The sequence below is a fragment of the Myotis nattereri genome, assembly GCF_964212035.1.
Source record: "Myotis nattereri genome assembly, chromosome: 4".
NCBI classification, from domain to species: domain Eukaryota; kingdom Metazoa; phylum Chordata; class Mammalia; order Chiroptera; family Vespertilionidae; genus Myotis; species Myotis nattereri.
This window is the reverse complement of record NC_138079.1, coordinates 81,857,330-81,875,712: the sequence shown is the minus strand read 5'-3', so window position 1 is coordinate 81,875,712 and position 18,383 is coordinate 81,857,330. Positions and strand designations below refer to the sequence as shown.

The 18,383-nt window shown below is 52.5% G+C and overlaps 1 protein-coding gene across 2 annotated transcripts in view; it reads left to right on the top strand.

The window, feature by feature from the left end:
- The window catches only part of SRRM3 (serine/arginine repetitive matrix 3), a 60,543-nt gene that overhangs the window by 14,573 nt on the left and 27,587 nt on the right, over window positions 1-18,383 (top strand). For both annotated transcript variants that reach the window (XR_013995835.1, XM_081088680.1), the window contains exons 2-5: window positions 5,800-6,064; window positions 10,318-10,419; window positions 17,765-17,893; window positions 18,123-18,200. Coding sequence is in view for 1 of the 2 variants with exons in the window: in XM_081088680.1 (XP_080944806.1) it covers window positions 5,832-6,064; window positions 10,318-10,419; window positions 17,765-17,893; window positions 18,123-18,200 (542 nt within the window). In the remaining variant the exon portion in view is untranslated. The remainder of the gene's footprint in view (window positions 1-5,799; window positions 6,065-10,317; window positions 10,420-17,764; window positions 17,894-18,122; window positions 18,201-18,383) is intronic.

Sequence of the window (18,383 nt, the reverse complement as noted above, 5' to 3'; positions counted from 1 at the left end):
GCAGTACAGATGGACTGTTTCACCTTCAATTAATCTCTACCAGCAGGGCTGGACTTGCAGGTACCAGCAGCCAAACTGTTCCATCCTGTCTCCGACAGGCCTACTCAAGGGACCAGGCTTGGGTCTGGGAGTAGAAGGAATGCCCAGGGACTCAGCCATGAGGCTTGTAAATTAGAGGCCTGGCTCTTTAACCACTCAGATCTGCAGGACTTAATCTGCACATGGGTTTGGCTGGCCCAGCCCATGGGCTTGCCCTTGGGAACTGACCCAGTGCTGGAGACAGCCTCAGGGCGGAGCTCTGGGGGGCAGCAGCAGTGGCTATAGAAGCAGGAAGGAGGGGGGCTGAAGGCTTGGCAGTACACATTTATAGTTACCTAGATTTCCAGACTAGGAAAGGACCTGTGGGGTCTCTGAGTCCAGCCTCGCTCCCCGCATTGGCCAGTGAGGAAACAACTGTCCAGAGAGGGGAAGAGACTTCTTCAGGTCCAACAGCCAATTAGCAGTAGAGAAAAGACTTCTCATTTGCTGCTCTGCCTCCAAAGAGACTGTGTCACTGTCCCCAGGGACGTTGGCAAGTTAGGGTCAGGGTTAGGGTTATGGCTCTAGATGTCATATCTGCCTGCTTGACCCCCACAAGCCCCTCACCCTCAACACACTTTTAATCTGCCCTCCACATTCCCCATCACAGTAAATGGCTGTACAATCTACCTGGTCACTCAAATCAGCTCGTCCACATCCAGTCACATCCTGCCAAGTCTGTCTATTTCTTGAATTCTATTCAGGCCTCACCTGCTCCGGTGTCCCTGCCTCCAGCCCCTCCCACCCCCCTTGGAATCCTGCCCTGACCAACCAGGCAAAGCTGCAGACACTACATCTGATAACTATTGGTTTCCCAAGCCAGACTGCGAGCTCCCAGATAGCCAGGGTGGACTCTTGTTCATCTCCAAATCCTCAGCCTTTCATAGGGTGGGACCCAGAGTAGATGTTGGGTGAGTGTTTGGATGAATATAGTATCTATATTCATCCTGCTTGAACAGTCTCTGTAATGGGGAACTCACTCATCCTGGGATGAACTGAACTGCTTAGGTTTGTTTTGTTTTTAATTAAGATTTGATTGTTGGGGGTGGGGGGGGGATCTTTTATGGAGTTAGCTGAAGTCCACTCTAGATGACTTCCCTGAAGTAATTTGGCTTTGTCTTCTGGGACAAAGGCCAACAGTGGGTGAGTCTCTGAAGGGGACAGAATGATAGTGGGAGAGATTGGCTAGGACCTTGCTCCTCTCAGTGTGGTCAAAGGACAGCATTTGAGAAATTGTTAGAAATTCGAATTCTCAGACACTACCCCAGATTTACTGAGTCAGAAACTCGGGGTGGGGCCCAGCCCGCTGGTTCAACAAGCCCTCCAGGTACTCTGAGGCCTGATAAAATGTGAGAACTGCCGCTCTGACAGGCCTCCCAATTGCTAGTCCATGATCTATATCAAAACCACCTGGGGAACATTAACAATTTATCCTCCAGAGATTTTTATTCATTAGATCTGGGGTGAGTCCCAGGTAACATGAACATATAAAATGCAAGACACCAGGTTAAATTTGAATTTCAGATGAACAGTGAATAATTTTTTTTTTTAGTATAAGTATGTCCCAAATACGAAATTCATGAAATTCAAATTTAATTTAACTTCACATTCTATATTTTTATTTGCCAAATTTGGCAACCCTACCTACTTATAAGCTTCCAGCGGATTCAGCTAGGTTTGGCCTATATCCTCTACAATCCTTTAAATATTTAAAGATAGGGATTCTGATCATCTGTATATTCTTATCATTTCCTTATTCTACACATCATATTTTTGTTGCTATACCATAGGGTAACATACACTTTTGGCAGCCACATCATGATTGCATCTCTGACCATTGAAAACCTCTAAATCCTTCCTAAATATGCTGCCTCTAAACCAGCGGTTCTCAACCTGTGGTCGCGACCCCTTTGGCGGTCGGGTTGTTCTAAGACCATCCTGCATATCAGATATTTACATTAGGATTCATAACAGTAGCAAAATTACAGTTATGAAGTAGCAAAGAAAATAATTTTATGGTTGGGGGTCACAACATGAGGAACTGTTTTAAAGGGCCAGAAGGTTGAGAACCACTGCATTTCTACCCATTCCAATTTTAGAAAGTTAGTTTGGGACCTAGCTGCAGAATGTGGCATTTTTCACTATCCTGTTTCACCTTCTTAGATTCCTTCCATTGCTCCAGTCTGTTGCGTCCTTTTAGATTCTGACTCTGAATTCATGAGCCTTCCCAGATAGTATCCTTGGTGAATCTGATTATCAGATTGTCAAAGTTCCGTCCAGTCAATGGTGAACATATTGGATCAATGGTGAGGACAGAGCCCTATGGTTCCCTATTAAATACCTCCATCTAATGTGACCTTGACCTATTAAGTATCTCTCCTAAACACAGGTCAATCTATCCACCAATTACAACCGTACAGACTATTAGTTCCCACCAGCACGATGTCTCTTTGCCTTGTGACATCTCACAAGGATTTCATAAAAGATAACGTCAGTGCCTCACAGAAAGACCATGCGCCTGCAGTAGCTCCCTGGTTTGCTGGCCCAGCAACCCTACCATAGTGAGCAATGACTCCTGCCTCTTCTCTAGGGGTTAAAGGGTCATCCTTTTAATAACCGACCTCAGATGCCAGCCTGGCACCCTCCAACTCACCAGAAGTTGGTAGAATCCACCATCTGTCCTAGTGAAAATGCAGACTGCACCTGCCCCCTGTACCTTCGCACCCTGAAAGATTGCTCCCAGAAGCCCAGCAATCTCACCCAGACATTTTCCTAGTGCTGGGAATAGAATTCCTCAGGGTCTGGAGATCTGACTCTGCTGTTCAGAACTGCCCCCATCAGCTCCTCTTCCCCTGCCCGCAAGGAGCTGGGCCAAGCTCTAGGCTGGGAAGCCTTACTCGCATCAGAAGGTAAGCCTGCAGAGCAACATGGCTAAGAGCCTGGCTTTCTACCCACACCTTCAATGTGCCTCCGGCATTGCCAGGCTCTGGGGAGGCTCTGAGGAGTGTAATGAAGGGACGGTCCCCTCCCCTCAAAGGGTTCACAGTCTAGAACAGGGGTAAGATGAAAACAAGTTGAACCTCCGTATCTAAAGAGGTGAGGACAAAAGCAGTGGGAGTCAAGGAGGGAATGACTCATCCTTCCTCAGAAGTGGGGAAGGCTTCCCAGGGGAGGTGACATTTGGGCTGGGCCCTGAAGGATGAGAGAAGTGCCAGATGGAGAAGAAGGGAGCAGGCATTCCAGCATAGGGTGACCACATGGGCAAAGGCACAAAGGAGTGAGAATGCTTGTCTGGGAACACATGACCAAGACCGAGGGGTTGGATGTTGGTTGCAGGATGAGGTGCATCAAGGAATGAAGCTGCATGATAGCACAGGGAAAAACATGAAGGGGTCTTGCAGGCTGTACTGAGGGCAGTGCCAGGTATTCCTCCATCCTGCCTCCCGTTATAATTGTTTTCTATTTGTTCTATCCATATGCATTGAGTTCCACTTGCTCAGGCACCTTGCTGGCACTAGGAGCAGAAAATTAAACTGCCCCCAGCCTGGGAGAGCCAGGCCCGTGAAATCATAGTGACAACAGTGAGTGGCAAGAGCTCTGGGAGGGCAGCACCTTCCAGAGGGCTGAGGGAAGGCTTCCAGAAGGTGGTGATGTCTACGAGCAGTAACTTTAAGAACATGTAGGAATCAGGGGAAGTGTCTCAGGGAAAGGGAGAGACAAGAAAGATGGGGAATCTGTTGGAAGGGGCTTGGAGGCTAGATCAAAAGGCAGGTTGTGTCACAAATTTCAGCCAAAGTGACTGGAGGTCACTAGAGGCTGTTAATCAGAGCATGACACCTGATTTGCTCCTGGACTGATCTCCCAGGTTGCTGATGCAGGATGGATGGAGAGGGTGGGGGTGGCAGGACACGCAGGCCGAAGTGGACCAGAGAGAGGGGCTTGGATTGAGATGGTAATGGGAGGGAAGGAAGTGGATAAATGTGAGCAATGTTGAAAAGAGAGGATGAGGGGCCAAACTTGATGATAGGTGAGCTGCAGTGGGCCAGGACAGTGGTGGTCTCCAAGCTCTATACATGCCCCTGGTTCAGGTGAGCAACATTTGGAGGTGTCACCCATGAACTAAGCACAGTGGCCAAGGCAGGGGTGTGGGGAGCAGAGTTCCCAGAGCTCTGCATGGGGGCTGGAGAGTAGGTGATGCTTATGGATACCCCAGGAGAAGCCTTGGTGGAGTGGGGAGCCGAGGTGGGATAGGGACAGGCAGGATGCCTACAGGGTTTGGGGTGGAGAGAGGTTCAAAGAACATTTTCGGTCTGTAAACGCCCAAGAGCCCTCCTCTCCTGAAGAGTCTGGATGATGCTCCCAGACACAGGAGGGGATCAGAGGTTCAGAGAGGGGTAGTGATGTTCTCAGGGTCACTCAGCAAGGAGTGGAGGAGCCTGGCCGGGAACCCAGGGACTTGGGACTTAAGAGGATAGACATATAAAGGAGTTTATGTTCTCATAACCACTTTCACTCTGTCCCCTTTAGAGCTTCCATGCCTCTCACAGTCCCCCTCTCGCTTCTCTGCCTTCCAATCTCTGTGTCTCTGAATGTCCCCCATCCCCATCACACTGAGGCCAGGAAGGGGAGTGTGTGTTAGCGGTTGTGTTGCAGGGAAGGTCCATCCAGGATGTCCAGATATGCCCAGTCTCTTCCTCTCTTCCCACCTCCCTCCACTCTTCCCCTCCCTGGCATCCCACTCCCTGAGAAGGAGGCCTCCCTGTTGCTTAGCAACTAGCAGAGCCTTGGAGAAAGGAAATGGAAATAGCTCAGAAGGTGCCTCCCTCTGTTAAGATAGGTCCTTGGTGTGTATGTGTGTGTGTGCGCGCATACTTGTGTGTGCCCACGCAAATGCATGCATATGCTCTACCTTGGGCCTAGTGTGGAGCCAGGACTTCTTACCTCCCAAGACGGGCTGGCTCCCATGTCACCCCGAGCCAGTAGGAGGATGTGGCTGCCTGGAAAGCTAATGTCAGTGCCACTTTTGGTCACTTCCGCAGAAGCAGTGTTTCCAGAACAAAGGAGGGTTATAATCTGGATCAGGCCCCCGGCTGGCCTGCTGGTTTTGGAGCAGTTAGCCCAATCTAAGTGGGGACTGAAAACTGCATCTGCTGTGGGAGTGCACCTAAGTCTGGAGAAGGCTCTGTCTTCCCATCTCTGCAGGGCTGCCCTGGGAGGTGGGAGCACATGTGGTCTGCGATTCCCACCAGCCAGAGCCAGGACAATGAGTGTTTTGGGGAGAAGGAGATTTAAACTGACCCTGAAGGAAATACAAGAATAAAACTAACATTTTCCCAGGGACTAATTTGATTGCCTGGGGAGATGCAAGCAGGTGGGCAGGCAAAGGCTAGGCGGACAGGCCCAGGCATTGGTCCAAGGCAGAGAGGATTGCCCTGGTGGTTATAGGTCCCTGGAAATGATTCTATTCCAAGCCAACGCCCCTTAGAAACGATCTACAGTCCCGCCTGCGTTCACCCATCTTACAGTGTCCAATCCCCCCTCCTGCTCTGAGGTGTGACCCAAAGGTGCAGACTTGCTGTCCACCCCCCTCCGCAGTCTGAGGGGAAGCGGATTAGAGCCATGAGTGGGCCTTTAAATCTTCAGGATTAACCCGCGCGGAGAGGAGCTTAGCAGGTGGCCGAAAAGTGACCATCTCGCCTTGTGTCTGTGTCTGTCCCATAGGGCCGCGGCCAGCAGCTCCGGGGCCAGCCGCTATGTCCTCCACCGTGAACAACGGGGCGACCAGCATGCCGTCCCCGCCCGATGCTGCGAATGGCTTCCCGCAGCCGGGCGCCTCCTCCGGGAACTGGCCGCGGACCGAGGAGGAGATGCGCGCCGCCGAGCCAGGGCTGGTAAAGCGCGCGCACCGCGAGATCCTGGACCACGAGCGCAAGCGGCGCGTGGAGCTCAAGTGCATGGAGCTGCAGGAGATGATGGAGGAGCAGGGGTGAGCGTGCCGCTGGGCCCAAGGCCGGGAGCCTGCGGGCTGTGGGGCAGGGCCAGCGGGCGGGGGCGGGGCGGGGTGGAGGGCGGAGCTAGGCAAGTGTGGGGACCCTGGAGCCCAGTCAGGCAAGGGACCAAGGGAAGGGAGTCTGAAACAGTAGGAGTGGAACCATTGCAAACCCAACAGAACTTTTTATTCATTTACTTGTTCATTCAACCAATAAGCTGTCTTGAACACCCACTCTATGTCCAGCTCAGATTCACAGAAGCCAAGGAGACACAACTCATGCCTTTGAAAAACATCCAGTCCAGTCCAGTGGGGGAGAGAGGCATGTAAACATGCCTCAGTTTCCCCTTCTATAAAATCGGTGGCTTGAGCGCCTAGACGCTGCCAAGCACATGCTGCAGCCAGACAAGAAAGCACAATTGACCCTTACTCTGTGCGAGGGCTTCCTGTGGCTTCAGCAAAGGAATGCTGCCGGCAGCCACACCTGGAAGCTTGGTCTCATCCTCCCTGGGTGAGAACCAGTCATGGGGCACATAAGTGTGCTGGGCACTGTGCTGAGCCATGCTGGGACCCAGAGTTGGATCGGAATTATTTCCTCAAAGTCTCTCCCCATCTCAAAAGGGAAACAAGCATGTTAACAACCAACTCCATCACAAACAGATTAGAATCATGGGACAGGACAGGACAGGACAGGACAGGACAGGACATGAGAGGGCCAGGTTCTTCAGGAGCTCAGAGGAGAGGTTTTGAGAGGAGAAGACATTCGAATGGGCCTTGAAGGATGAATAGGAGTTTGTCTAGCTGAGAAGGAGGAGTTGTGAGGGACCTCCCTGGCAAGTCTGGTGAAGACAGCCCTCCACATGAGGCTGAAGACAAAAAAAAGCAAAAAAAAAAAACACAAACAAACCTAGAAGCAAAGCCTACCCGTTTGTGCAGCTCCAAGGAAAGCTACTAGTCCCAAAGCTCCCTTTTGCATCTGTCCTGAGTACTTTGAAAGGAGTGAGCTGGCTGTGGAGAGAGACAAAGTTGGGAGCAGGGCCTGTCCATCAGATATGCACTATCAGTGAGCTGAGAAATCAGAAATGCCAGTGGGTGGGATTGGGCCTGGAGCCACATGGGGACAGACAGCCTGTATACCGCAGTCCTTCCAAACCATACTTCTGTCTGTCCATCCAGTCCTCTTGGACTCCTCAAGAGGCAGCCAAGACACGGCACACTGTCCCTGTGGAGCCCAGGAAGACACTGAGGCTCAAACAGAGAGAGCCACCAGTGGAAGGCCACCAGTGGAAGGCCACCAGTGGAAGGCCATCAGGAAGGCAGGCCCGGGTCCAGGCCTCCTGCAGGGTTTATAAGGAAAAAACGTGGGCACGGGGATTTGGTGTTCACCTCCAGCTGGGGACCAGGTTGAGGGATGGGAGAGGGAGGGTCTCTTCAGAGAGTGATGGATGGAAGGCTACTGAAAACAGACCAAAAGGAGGCCTCTGCTGGCAGCTGAAGACAGGTTCCATGAGCTGTGGATGCGGGCAGAAGAAAGGAGGTCCCCGGGGGAAGGTTGAGTAGGGAATAGGATGGCGTTTCCTTCTGCAGAGAGAGCCCCAGGACCTTAAACCTGCAAACCCTGCTGAGGGGAAGGAGTGAGGGAGCATGGCTGTGGGTAGGGAACAGAAGGGATGACTTCTTTCAGGGAACCCTAAGGCACATTCCTCAGGAAGCTCCTCTCCCTCCCCACCCTTCTTTCCCCTGCTGAACCCCCATCCTCCTCCGAGAGCCCAGCCCCTCGCTGCACTTGGGAGAAGTTTTACCAGGGGAAGGCAGCCTTTGATGGAAGGAAATGACATTTGGCCATGTCATTGCTGTCCGTCCCTAGGCATTAAGGACCTGTACCTCTCTGGGAAGCACCCACTAGGTCTCCAGATGCTCAGTCAGGGCCCCTTCCTCCCACCCAATCTTTACTGCAGGTGGTCCTTAGACTGGAGTCTCCAACAGAGGTATCTCTCTGTCACCATCCCGCTCCCTTCCCATCTCTTAGTTGCAGCCTGGTGGGTGAAGGCCACAGCCACTCCGAAACCCAACAATCCAGGCTTTTAGCCCAAGCCTGTGACCTTGGGCAAGCCCCAATTACTTGCCTTCCAGAATTGTTCTGAGGGTCCTGTGGACTAAGGCATGACAGGGCTCCTCTGCCCCGAGTCAGTCCCCAGCAAGTGCTCCACAAACATTAGGGACCCTTGCCCTGTTATCAAAGCTAGTCATTAATATCCATTTCTAGAAACACTGGTTCATTCGCGTTTATTTACCAGGTTCTCAGGCATTTGACAAATATTCCCACTAGTCACAGGAACACGCATTCTTTGGCCTCATTAAAAAGCAATCCCTTCCTTAATATTGATGGATGGTCGGCTAATTCACTGGTGATTGATGCTGCATTTGGAAACACCTTCCAGGGTAGCCTCTGTGTGCAGCCTGCAATCACCATGGGGGTGGGGACAGAGCCCACAGCCTGTGCAATGTGATGTCCTCACCCCCACCACAAACATCCCCCACACACCCTTCCGAGGTCCCTTCCTGTGAGGACACAATGGCAATGGTGGTGGTGGCAAGGTGGCCTAGTCGGGCGTGGAGCTTTGAGCCCTCCCCTCTCCCTTGTTCCGTTCCCTCTTTTATAACATGGGAATAGTGAGGCCATCCACCCCCTCAGAGCTACAGTGGAAATCAAATTAATGACAAAGAAAGGGATTATCTAGGAGCCCTAGGTCTGGGCAAGGACATTTTCCACTCTGGGGAAATCTTTTAAAATACAGTGTCTCCTCATTCCACCCCAGCCCCAGAGGGCAACCCAGGAAGTCCCCAAAGCAGGAACAAATTTGGCATGTCCTTCCCGTACCGTGGAGTGGGGACGAGGGACACAGACATCATTGACTTTTAGTCTGAGGGTTTGGCCAATGCTAGCCAGGCCTCCTGTGTGGCCTGCAGTTGGCAGATGCTGCCACTTCCACAAAGAGTGAATGGTTTGGGTACCAGCCTCCCTTCCATGTCAGCCTTTGCCTCCTGGAAATGCAGAGTGAAGAGGTCCAGGTGGCTCCTGACCTGGGACCTTGCTGATCTGGCAGGGGCCTGGAGTAGAAAACGGCGGAGAGCCTGGGATAGCTAGACCCTCCGTTCCCATCACTCTGGAACAAAAATCCTCAATCACTATGATTTATTGAGCACCTACTATATGATGGGCAAAGGACTGTATATGCATCACCTCTCTTAATCCTTATGATAACCTTGAAAGGCAGGTTACTATCTCATGTCACAGATGTAAGGGCTAAGGCTAAGAGAGGTGTATGAACTTGTCCAAGGTCACAAAGCTAGGCAATTGGCGGGGGGGGGGGGGGGGGGTGCCAGGACTCAAAAATAGGTCTGCCTGGCTCTCCTGCCTCACCCATTAATCACTGTCCCACATAGCCTCGGCTGAGAGGCTTGACCTCAAGAGATACGAGGAGAGAGGAGAATAGGAGATGATGGTCACACTCACACTTGAGACCTGTTTGCCCAATAACGGGCAGCAGCTGTCACAGTGGAGCAGTGAGAGAGGGTGAAGACTGACTCCAGGGTGTAGGAGTGAGGATAAGGAGTAGAGAATTCTGGCCTTTTATCCCTAGCCTGAGATCTGGTTCAGGGAGGGAGGAAGGGAGAAGGGAGAAGAAAAGTGAGAACTTCCATTCAAGGCACAGATTTCATCCACCCCACCCCACCACCCACACAGAGAGAGACAATGGATCTAGCACTGGGATCCCCAGCAAGCCACTTGGCAGCCTTGATCCTGCAGAGATGGGGATGCTCGAAGAACCTCCCAAGGTTATTGTGAGGATCAGATGTCCCTGAGGCTCGGAAAGCAGAAAAAGCCATGGATTCTCACTTCTCCCTGAAATGTGTCCAGAGTGAACGTATTCGGGATGTGGGAGAGGGGCCTGCCCTGGGGGTGGATGAGGGCCAGGGGCAGAGCATAGCCTCACCTAGCTGGTCTCCCCACCTCTGGGAACAAATCTTCCTTTCATTTATTTGTTTGCCTGGCTGGTTGTTTGTTTAGTTGGTTGGTTGGCTGCTTTGGTACAAAGTGGGCAGGCCTTGAGCTTCCTCAGCGTTGATAGCCTTGCTTGGACAGATCAGCCCAAGCTGGAAAGTGCTCTTTTGACAGGGCTCGGGGAGGGGCAGGGGAGGACTCAGGCAGGAAGAGAGCAGTCATCACCCTCCCTGCACCCCTGCAGGTACTCTGAGGAGGAAACCCGGCAGAAGGTCAGGACTTTCCGGCAGATGCTGATGGAGAAGGAGGGAATGCTCACGAGGGAGGACCGGCCTGGAGGCCACATGTGAGTGCCACCTGTGTGGGGGCAGGGGAAGGGGGGGGTGCAGGCTCTGACAGCAGCTGGGTGCCAGAGGGGCCTTTCCAAATGCTCCTCCTGAGAGTTGGGGGTCTGCAAGGAAGAGAAGAGAGACATGAACTCTGTCCACTGGAAGCTCCAGCCTGGCCCAGGCACAAGGCAGGGCACCAGGGCATCACTGGGACCTGCCCCTGCTCCCTGGGTTCTATCTATGGCCCAAGAGTGGGAGAGGCAGCCCAGATCTCAGGTCAGGGAATCATAGGCTGCAAATCAGGAAACCTGATAAATGTTCTGACCCCAAGCACTGTCATAGGTTGACAGTGGGACCCCAAGGTAGTCCCTGTGCCCCAACTCTTACCACGCATACAGTGGCCTCCAGAGTAAACATGTACTCTCGAAAGCAAGACTCAACACACCAAATGCCATTGTTACCGTGGCCAAAGTCTTGTCAGAGAAAGAGGGCATGAGCTGGTGTGTGTGTGTGTGTGTGTGTGTGTGTGTGTGTGTGTGTGACATCTCTGCACCTGTCATAGGGCAGGAGACACCTGTCACAGGACTGGTGGGTTATAGGCCCCCAGGAGGGCTTTGGATAAACAGGGAAGTTATAGAGAGGTCAACTTTGTCTCATTTAGAGAAGAACTGGGAACCACTCAAAACTGTACAGAATGGAGCAGGTCTCTTCCTTCCTTCTGCCTTCCCTCTTCTCCTGGGGGAATCTTATCCCTTCTACAGCTGAACGCTCTCCTGTTAGTGGATGATTCCCAGGTCTTTTCCAGGAGTCTTGATCTTATCTTTCCTTAAGTGAACGAACAAGTGAATGATGCATTTAAGAACTGGGGCGCACTGAGAAATATGCCATGGGAGTGTTGCAGTGTCTCCACCATCAAAAGAAATGTCCTTGAGGATCTGTGCTGCATGCCTAACTGAGCTAGTGCAACGAGGAGGGAGGAGAAGAGGGGGAAGACGTGCCTCCTGCTCTCTGGGTGGGAACACAAACCTGAAACCTGAAACCAGGAATTACTGGCAGCTCCTGACAACCTGGCCACTTGAACCTTTCAGCCCTGTGCATGTTCAGTTGGAAAACTGAGGGGGACAGGCTAGGGTTGTCAGTCAGGAAAGGGACCTTGGAAGACTTGACAGTCAGGGAGAGCTCCTGGTCTGGAGGCAGAAGACAAGGTAGACTTGGCAGGATCCTGGGACCCCACTAGCACATGAACTCCATGAAGGTAGGATCTTTATCAGTTTTGTTTACTGCTATATCCCTGGTGCCTAGAACAAGGCAGCTTGCCCATCTTCCCTGAAGCCTCAGTTTCCTCCTTTACACAGGAAAGGGGATCGACCAGAAGGCTTCTTTTAGTTCAGGCAGCCAGTATGGTGTGAAAATGTCACTCCAAAAAGTGACTATAGCCAGCTAAGGATTGCTGATGGTGCGCCCTAGACAACTCAGAGGCTGGGAGGAGCTGTTTGTGGTGCTGAACCCAAGGCCGGAGGCACAGAGATGAGACTGGTCCTGTATATGTCTTATTGTAGGCCTTCAATTCTTAGCTCAGAGTGTGGGGTAGTGGAGGGAGAGTGCAGGCTCTGGTGTCAGACACTCCACCTGTCCAAACCTTTAAGTTCAATGTTAACCGCCTGGGCTATGGATTCCTGCTCCACCACACCCCAGTTGTGCGACTTGAACAGATCCCTAACTTCTCTGGGCTTCCACCTCTTTACTTATAAAATGGAGATATTAGTACCTGCCTCATAGGACTGTTGAGGGAATTAAATGAGACAATGAATGTAAATGTGAAGAATAGTCACTAGCACACAGCAGACATGTATCACTGCTAGATGGCCAGCACCACTACCTTAGTCAGCTCAGGCTACTATACAAAAATACCAGAGATTGGGTGGCTTTGTTGTATAACAACAAAAACTTGTTTCTCACAGCTCTGGAGGCTGGAAGTCTGAGATCATGGTCAGGTTCAGGTGAGAAATGTGTTCTGGGTTGTAGACGGCGACCTTCTTATATCCTCACATGACAAAAAAGAAAGCTAGCTCTCTTGTCTCTTCTTATAGGGGCACTAGTCCCATTCATGAGCGCTCACCCTCAGGACCCAATTACCTCCCAAAGGCCCTGCCTCCTAATACCATCACATTGGGATTACAGTTTCAACATATGAATTTGGAGGGGACACAACATTCAATCCATAACATCCACGATCCCCATGATCACAGGGAAGCCTGGCAATGGCGAGTGTTAGATTGACCTTAATTTATTCCCCTCGGCCTGAGTTTCTTCACCCTCTCTGCCAACTGTGAGATTCTCTCAGGGATTTATAAAGCCCTCTGACCACCCAGCAGTCCGTGCTCATGCCTTTGGCTTCCTGACCCTGATACCCCACACGCACTCATAGGTGGGTAATTTGAGATGTGTAGAAATTCAATGCCCTCTCAGAGTAAGATGACAAAGAAGAGCCAGCTGAAGGGTTTCCACCGTGTGTGTGTGGGTGTGTGTGTGTGTGTGTGTGTCTGTCTGTCTGATTTTAACTGTCTACGAACTGTAAGAACCCATGACAACTCCCACTCAGGAAAGGGTCTCAACAAAGACAGAGTCACTCCAGAGCTTTTATCCCCAGGGATCATCCGTCTTCCTTAAGTTGATTGACTGGTTTGAGTGACAGTCTCTTGGGGCAGTCCCACCTCAGCCAACACTCCACCTGTCTACCCTCCACACTGGATACCAGAACATCACACTGCTGCAGTATCTGGATGTGATCCCATAGATGGTGGGAGCCAGTGGAAGGTGTGATGTGGTCAGACAGGTGCGTGGAGACTTTACCCTTTGAAAGATGATCAGATGGCCGAAACCGGTTTGGCTCAGTGGATAGAGCGTCGGCCTGCGGACTGAAAGGTCCCAGGTTCGATTCCGGTCAGGGGCATGTACCTGGGTTGCGGGCATATCCCCAGTGGGAGATGTGCAGGAGGCAGCTGATCGGTGTTTCTCTCTCATGGATGTTTCTAACTCTCTGTCTCTCTCCCTTCCTCTCTGTAAAAAATCAATAAAATATATTAAAAAAAAAAAAAAAGAAAGATGATCAGATGGATGAAACTGTGGAGAGAACAGTGGAGCAGCTGGGGGAGAGGTGCTGGAGAGAAATAGTGAGGTCTTAGAGATCTGGAGACTTTTGTCTTTGGAAATAATTGGTGTGGGGAGTCCTATTTTGCCCCCAAAACCTTCTGTAGGTTTCTCATCATCCATGCAATCAAGTCTGGACTCCTTGGCCTGGCATTCAAGGCCTCCACACACTAGACCCAGCCTGGTCTCCCACTCTCAGCATCACACAGCAGCCAGCCTGACCTACTGGCAATTCTCAGCTATGCCGTGCATGTTCTCACTCCCATATCTTTTCTCATTCTGGGCCCTCAGCCTCAAACACCCTAGCCTTTTCTGCACAGACTCAAAACACCCATCATCCAAGGCTGCCTCTAAAAACCACTTTGCCCATATTGCCAGGATAAAAGTAAAACCTTCTCTTCTTTGGAATGCATATGTTTTCTTTATTTCTTGGGGCTGCTGTCCGTTCTTTTTTCTTTTTTTACTCTAATAGACAATGACAACTTTTAAGAATAATTGTTTTCATAGTTTTATAATACAACAAAATGTTTGGAATAGAGGGTTTATAGAGAACAAAATTCATAAGTTACTTTCTAACACTGTGAGAAAATTCATCTTTCCTTTCTGTGCATCTAATTTTAGATGGAGTGTGACCTCTCTGTGCCTCATTATTTTATCTGTAAATGGGAATATTAATGGCGGTACCCACATCAGAGGCTTGTTCTGAGCATTAAATGATTAAATACATGTAAAGTGCTTAGAATAGTACCTGGCACTTGCATTAGTAATTATAATATGCACAGTGTTATATTTTTGCCCGGCATTTTGAGAAGATAGAGGAGAGAGAGGCCTCGGGCCTGACTCATCTGTTTTCCTGTGCCGTCACTAAACCCCACAACCCCCCTCTCTCCAGGCCCCTGGCAGGCCTGGCACACTGGCTGAGTGAATGAGCAGGAGCAGAGAGGGCAGAGCCTTTGCCTGGGATCTGCCCCTCTTCTGTCTGGACTCATTCATCTGTCAATTGGCCATTATGCTCCTGGATAATGGAAAACAGAACCAGTTAATTAGCAAAACTGCTGGCGGGAAGAAGGGCACGTGACAGGCGGTCTTTTCCCAGGTCAGAACCTTGCCCGTGGCAGCCCGTCCAGCATGTGTCCTGTGTAGTGCTGTGTCCATCCTCGATGTGTTCTTGGTCCCTCTGCAGTGGACTCTTTGGGCCTGCTTTGGTCAGTTACCTGGGCTTGATTTGTTCTGTCCCAGGGAGGAATGCCTCCCCTGCTGATTTCATGGATGTGCTGAGAAGTAAACTAGACCACAAACATGAACTTAAGAGTAGGAAATGTTAAACAAATCTAGAGCTCAGTACACACCCCCTCAACTGTGTCTACAAAGTAGTGGGGGGGACAGCTGAGCTAACATCTACAGCAGGGAACCCCAGCCGCTAAGTCAAGGGCTATCCTGTTCGCACATGACTTCTCAAAGCCAATTGCACAGGTGAACTCACATTCTTTACTCAAAGGTCCCAAAACCATAGGGGATGTTCCTTAACCTCTCTGGGCCTCAATTTTCTCATCTATAAAATGGGGGGAGGGACAATTTTTCTAAGTAGCTCTACGTGGGATTTGTGAACTGCAAAGAACTATTTAAACATTAGAAAATATTGTTGTTAGTGATACTGTCGTCTAGGAAAGGCAGGATAGGAGAACCCTGGGAGATCTTGCAAAGCAGATGTGGTGGTACCAGCCCCACAAAACTAGCAAAAGAGGCCTACTCCCATTGACATCCCTGGAACTCCCAGAACAAGTCTTACCAGAAGGTTCTGAGACCTTGTGCCTCTCCCTGAGCCTGCTACTCATACCCGGTGCCTGCTCTCAAGTAAACCTCTCAGAAGGGACTGAAGAACGAGAGAGGCCAAATGGCAAGGCCCTAGGGAGGGAGGATGGGGTAGAGGGGAGAGAGTTCTGTCCCAGGAGGACAGAGGAAGAAAGGGGGCGGCCAGCAGAGTAAGGGGGGCACAGTGAGGGGTGGGGCTCAGTGAGGGCCTACACTCAGTGGCTCACTCGGCTAGGATGTTAGGAGGCAAGAAGGGCTCCCTGCAGAAGGCAGTGCCCAAACTGAGCTACTTTATTTTGTCAACAGCCGTCCTCATTTTTGTGTCCAGATAAGCAGAAGCCCCCTCTCTCACTGGCTCCAAACAATGTTGGAATGCCCTTACGTTTTGCTAAAGACTAACTTTTGTGTGTCAGGCATTTGTGTGGCTGAGGGCTGTGGGGGGTGAGTTGGGGATTTCAGGGACAGGGACAGGAGGTGGGAGGCCACTGGCTTCGGGAGAAGAGCGTGGGGAGAGCACAGAGGTTTGAGTGAAGGGATGTGGGGGTGTTTGACTCTGTGGGGGTGGGGGGAATGACATGAGCCTCTCCCCCATCACTCCAGAAAAACCTCCTGTACTACCTGGATGACTTCAAGGCTGCCAGGGTCACATTAGGGAACCGGATGGCATCACTGAGATTCTAGATTAGCAGATTGCTGGAGATTTGTTTCTGAAGATTCTTTTCCCTCCGTCGCTGTGGTCTGCCTTTCTTGTCCTGTATCTCTTTCATGTGTCACAACTGCTTTTCTCCCTGCAAGAGGAGGTGTTGGTGTGTGAGTGGCAGACTGAGCTCCCCATCTAACAGTGGTGACCGTGTGTGGGGGGGGGGGGGGGAGAGAAGGGGGATGACAACGGGACAACAGGAGCTTCAAAGACAGAATCTCACTTAATCCTCTCCTCAAAGCTGGGATATTCTTTCCTCGTTGGATAGATAAGGACCTTGAGGCTCAGTGAGCTTGGTCATGCCTGGATTCAGACCTGTCTGTGTGAATCCAAAGCTCATGTCATGTTTTTAACACTCTGCCATCCAAGTCCTGGCCTTTCTCTCTCTCAGGGCAGGGGAAGAATGAGCCAAGTGAATGGAATCCAGCCAGGTGAGGGCTGGATTAGGGGTGCAATGAGGGAGGGTAACTGAGCCTCCATGCAGGAAGGGCATTGTCTGAGCCAGCATGGAATGAAAAATAGTGGGGGTTGGGGGGGGCACCACCCTGGAACCGGTACCCTGGAGCTGGGCTTTTAGAGGGTGGCTTCTGGGCGTGTTTACTAAAAAGCAAAGTTGCAAAGCACCGGTTACCTCAGCGAATTCTCCCAAAGCCCTATAACAGTTATCACTCTCATTTTGGAGAAGAGGTTCAGAGAGGGGGCAGACAGGCACCAGGCCATACAATGACTTAGGGTCCGTGTGTGATGATGGCACAACTGCAGCTTCAAAACCCATGCGCTTGCCTTCAGTCCAGCTGCCTTTTGGAAAAAAGCATCATTCTCTGACATGCCCGCAGGGTGCAAACATCTGGCTGACGGCTGGGCTCCTGAACCAGGAGCATGGCCAGGACCACCAGGGGCCCTGCTGAGTGTAGGGGAGAGCTCTGCAAGATGGATGGGGAGCATCCGAGGCGGAGCGCTGCCGCCAGGCAGTGATTGATGACAGCTCGGCAGCAGAAGAGCAAGGCGGCCTCCGGAGGCTGGAGGCTGCGGAGAGGAGGGCGAGGGGAAGCTATGAATATTTTAGAGAGGCAGCCAGGGCTGGAGGAAGGAGGGGTGTGGGGGAGGGAGGCAGTCGGGTGGGCAGGGGGAGGCAGCTCAGGGACTGGGACAGCGGGGTTAGGGAAAACCTTATCAGTGAGGGGGGCTCAGTGAGGGAAAAGGAAGGCTGGAGAGGATGAGCGGGCTTAGAGAGGGGGAAAGGGACTGGAGAATGGGGCAGTGAGGGTAAAGGGGACAGGGATCCGTGAAAGGGGCTCAATGGGGGGCGGGAAAGAGGGCTGGATTGGGCGTGCAATGAACGGGACTAAGGGACAGAGTCTGTGCGGGAAGGGGACTCAATAGGGGAGGGCCTCACTCAGGAGGGGGGCTCACTGATGAGAGAGGGAGAGCTTGTAGAGGGAACTTAGACGGGGAGGGCTCCCTGCTCTTTTTTCTTTCACAAAATATGGCACCGTTAAGGCTGGGAGTCCTGTAAGGAAGGCTCCCCGCGGGATTCCCCAAATCCCCGCCTGACCGTCCAGGGGTCGAGGCTGCAGACCCCGGAGCCGGCCGCACCCCGCCTCCCTTGGACCTCTGGGGCGGAGCAGGCCTGGGGCGCTGCACTGAGAAAGGGGCGGCGGGAAGGCCCGGCCGGTGCTGAGCGTCACTATCGCCGGCAGCGTGGCGGAGACACCGCGGCTGCCCGAGGGCGCCGAGCCAGGCCTGGAGTACGCGCCCTTCGACGAGGACGACGGCCCGGTGGACTGCGACTGCCCGGCCGCCTGCTACCGCGGGCACCGGGGCTACAGGTCAGCGCCCGGCGCGGAGGGAAGGACAGGGCCCGGGTGGGCGGGTGGGCGGGTGGGCGGGAGGGCCCGCCCCTTCACCTCCCCCAGCCCCGTGCCCTCACCTCCGCCAGCCCCGCCCCCTCACCGCCGCCCCGCCCCCTCACCGCCGCCCCGCCCCTCACCGCCGCCCCGCCCCCTCACCGCCGCCCCGCCCCCTCACCGCCGCCCCGCCCCGCCCCTTCTCCCGCAGGACGAAGCACTGGTCCAGCAGCTCGGCCTCGCCCCCTCCCAAGAAGAAGAAAAAGAAAGGCAGCCACCGGAGGAGCCGGTGAGAGCGCCGCCGGCTGCGGGGGGGCGGGAGGGGCGCGGTGGGTCTCCCCTCCCGCGGAGTCTGCAGGAACCCACCGCCGCATTTGTGAGCCCGCCCTCGCTGAGCCTCGGCCCCTAACGAGTGCTCTCCCCCTACTGACCCCGCCTTCACTCAACCCCCTTCCTTTTACCAGGCCCGCAC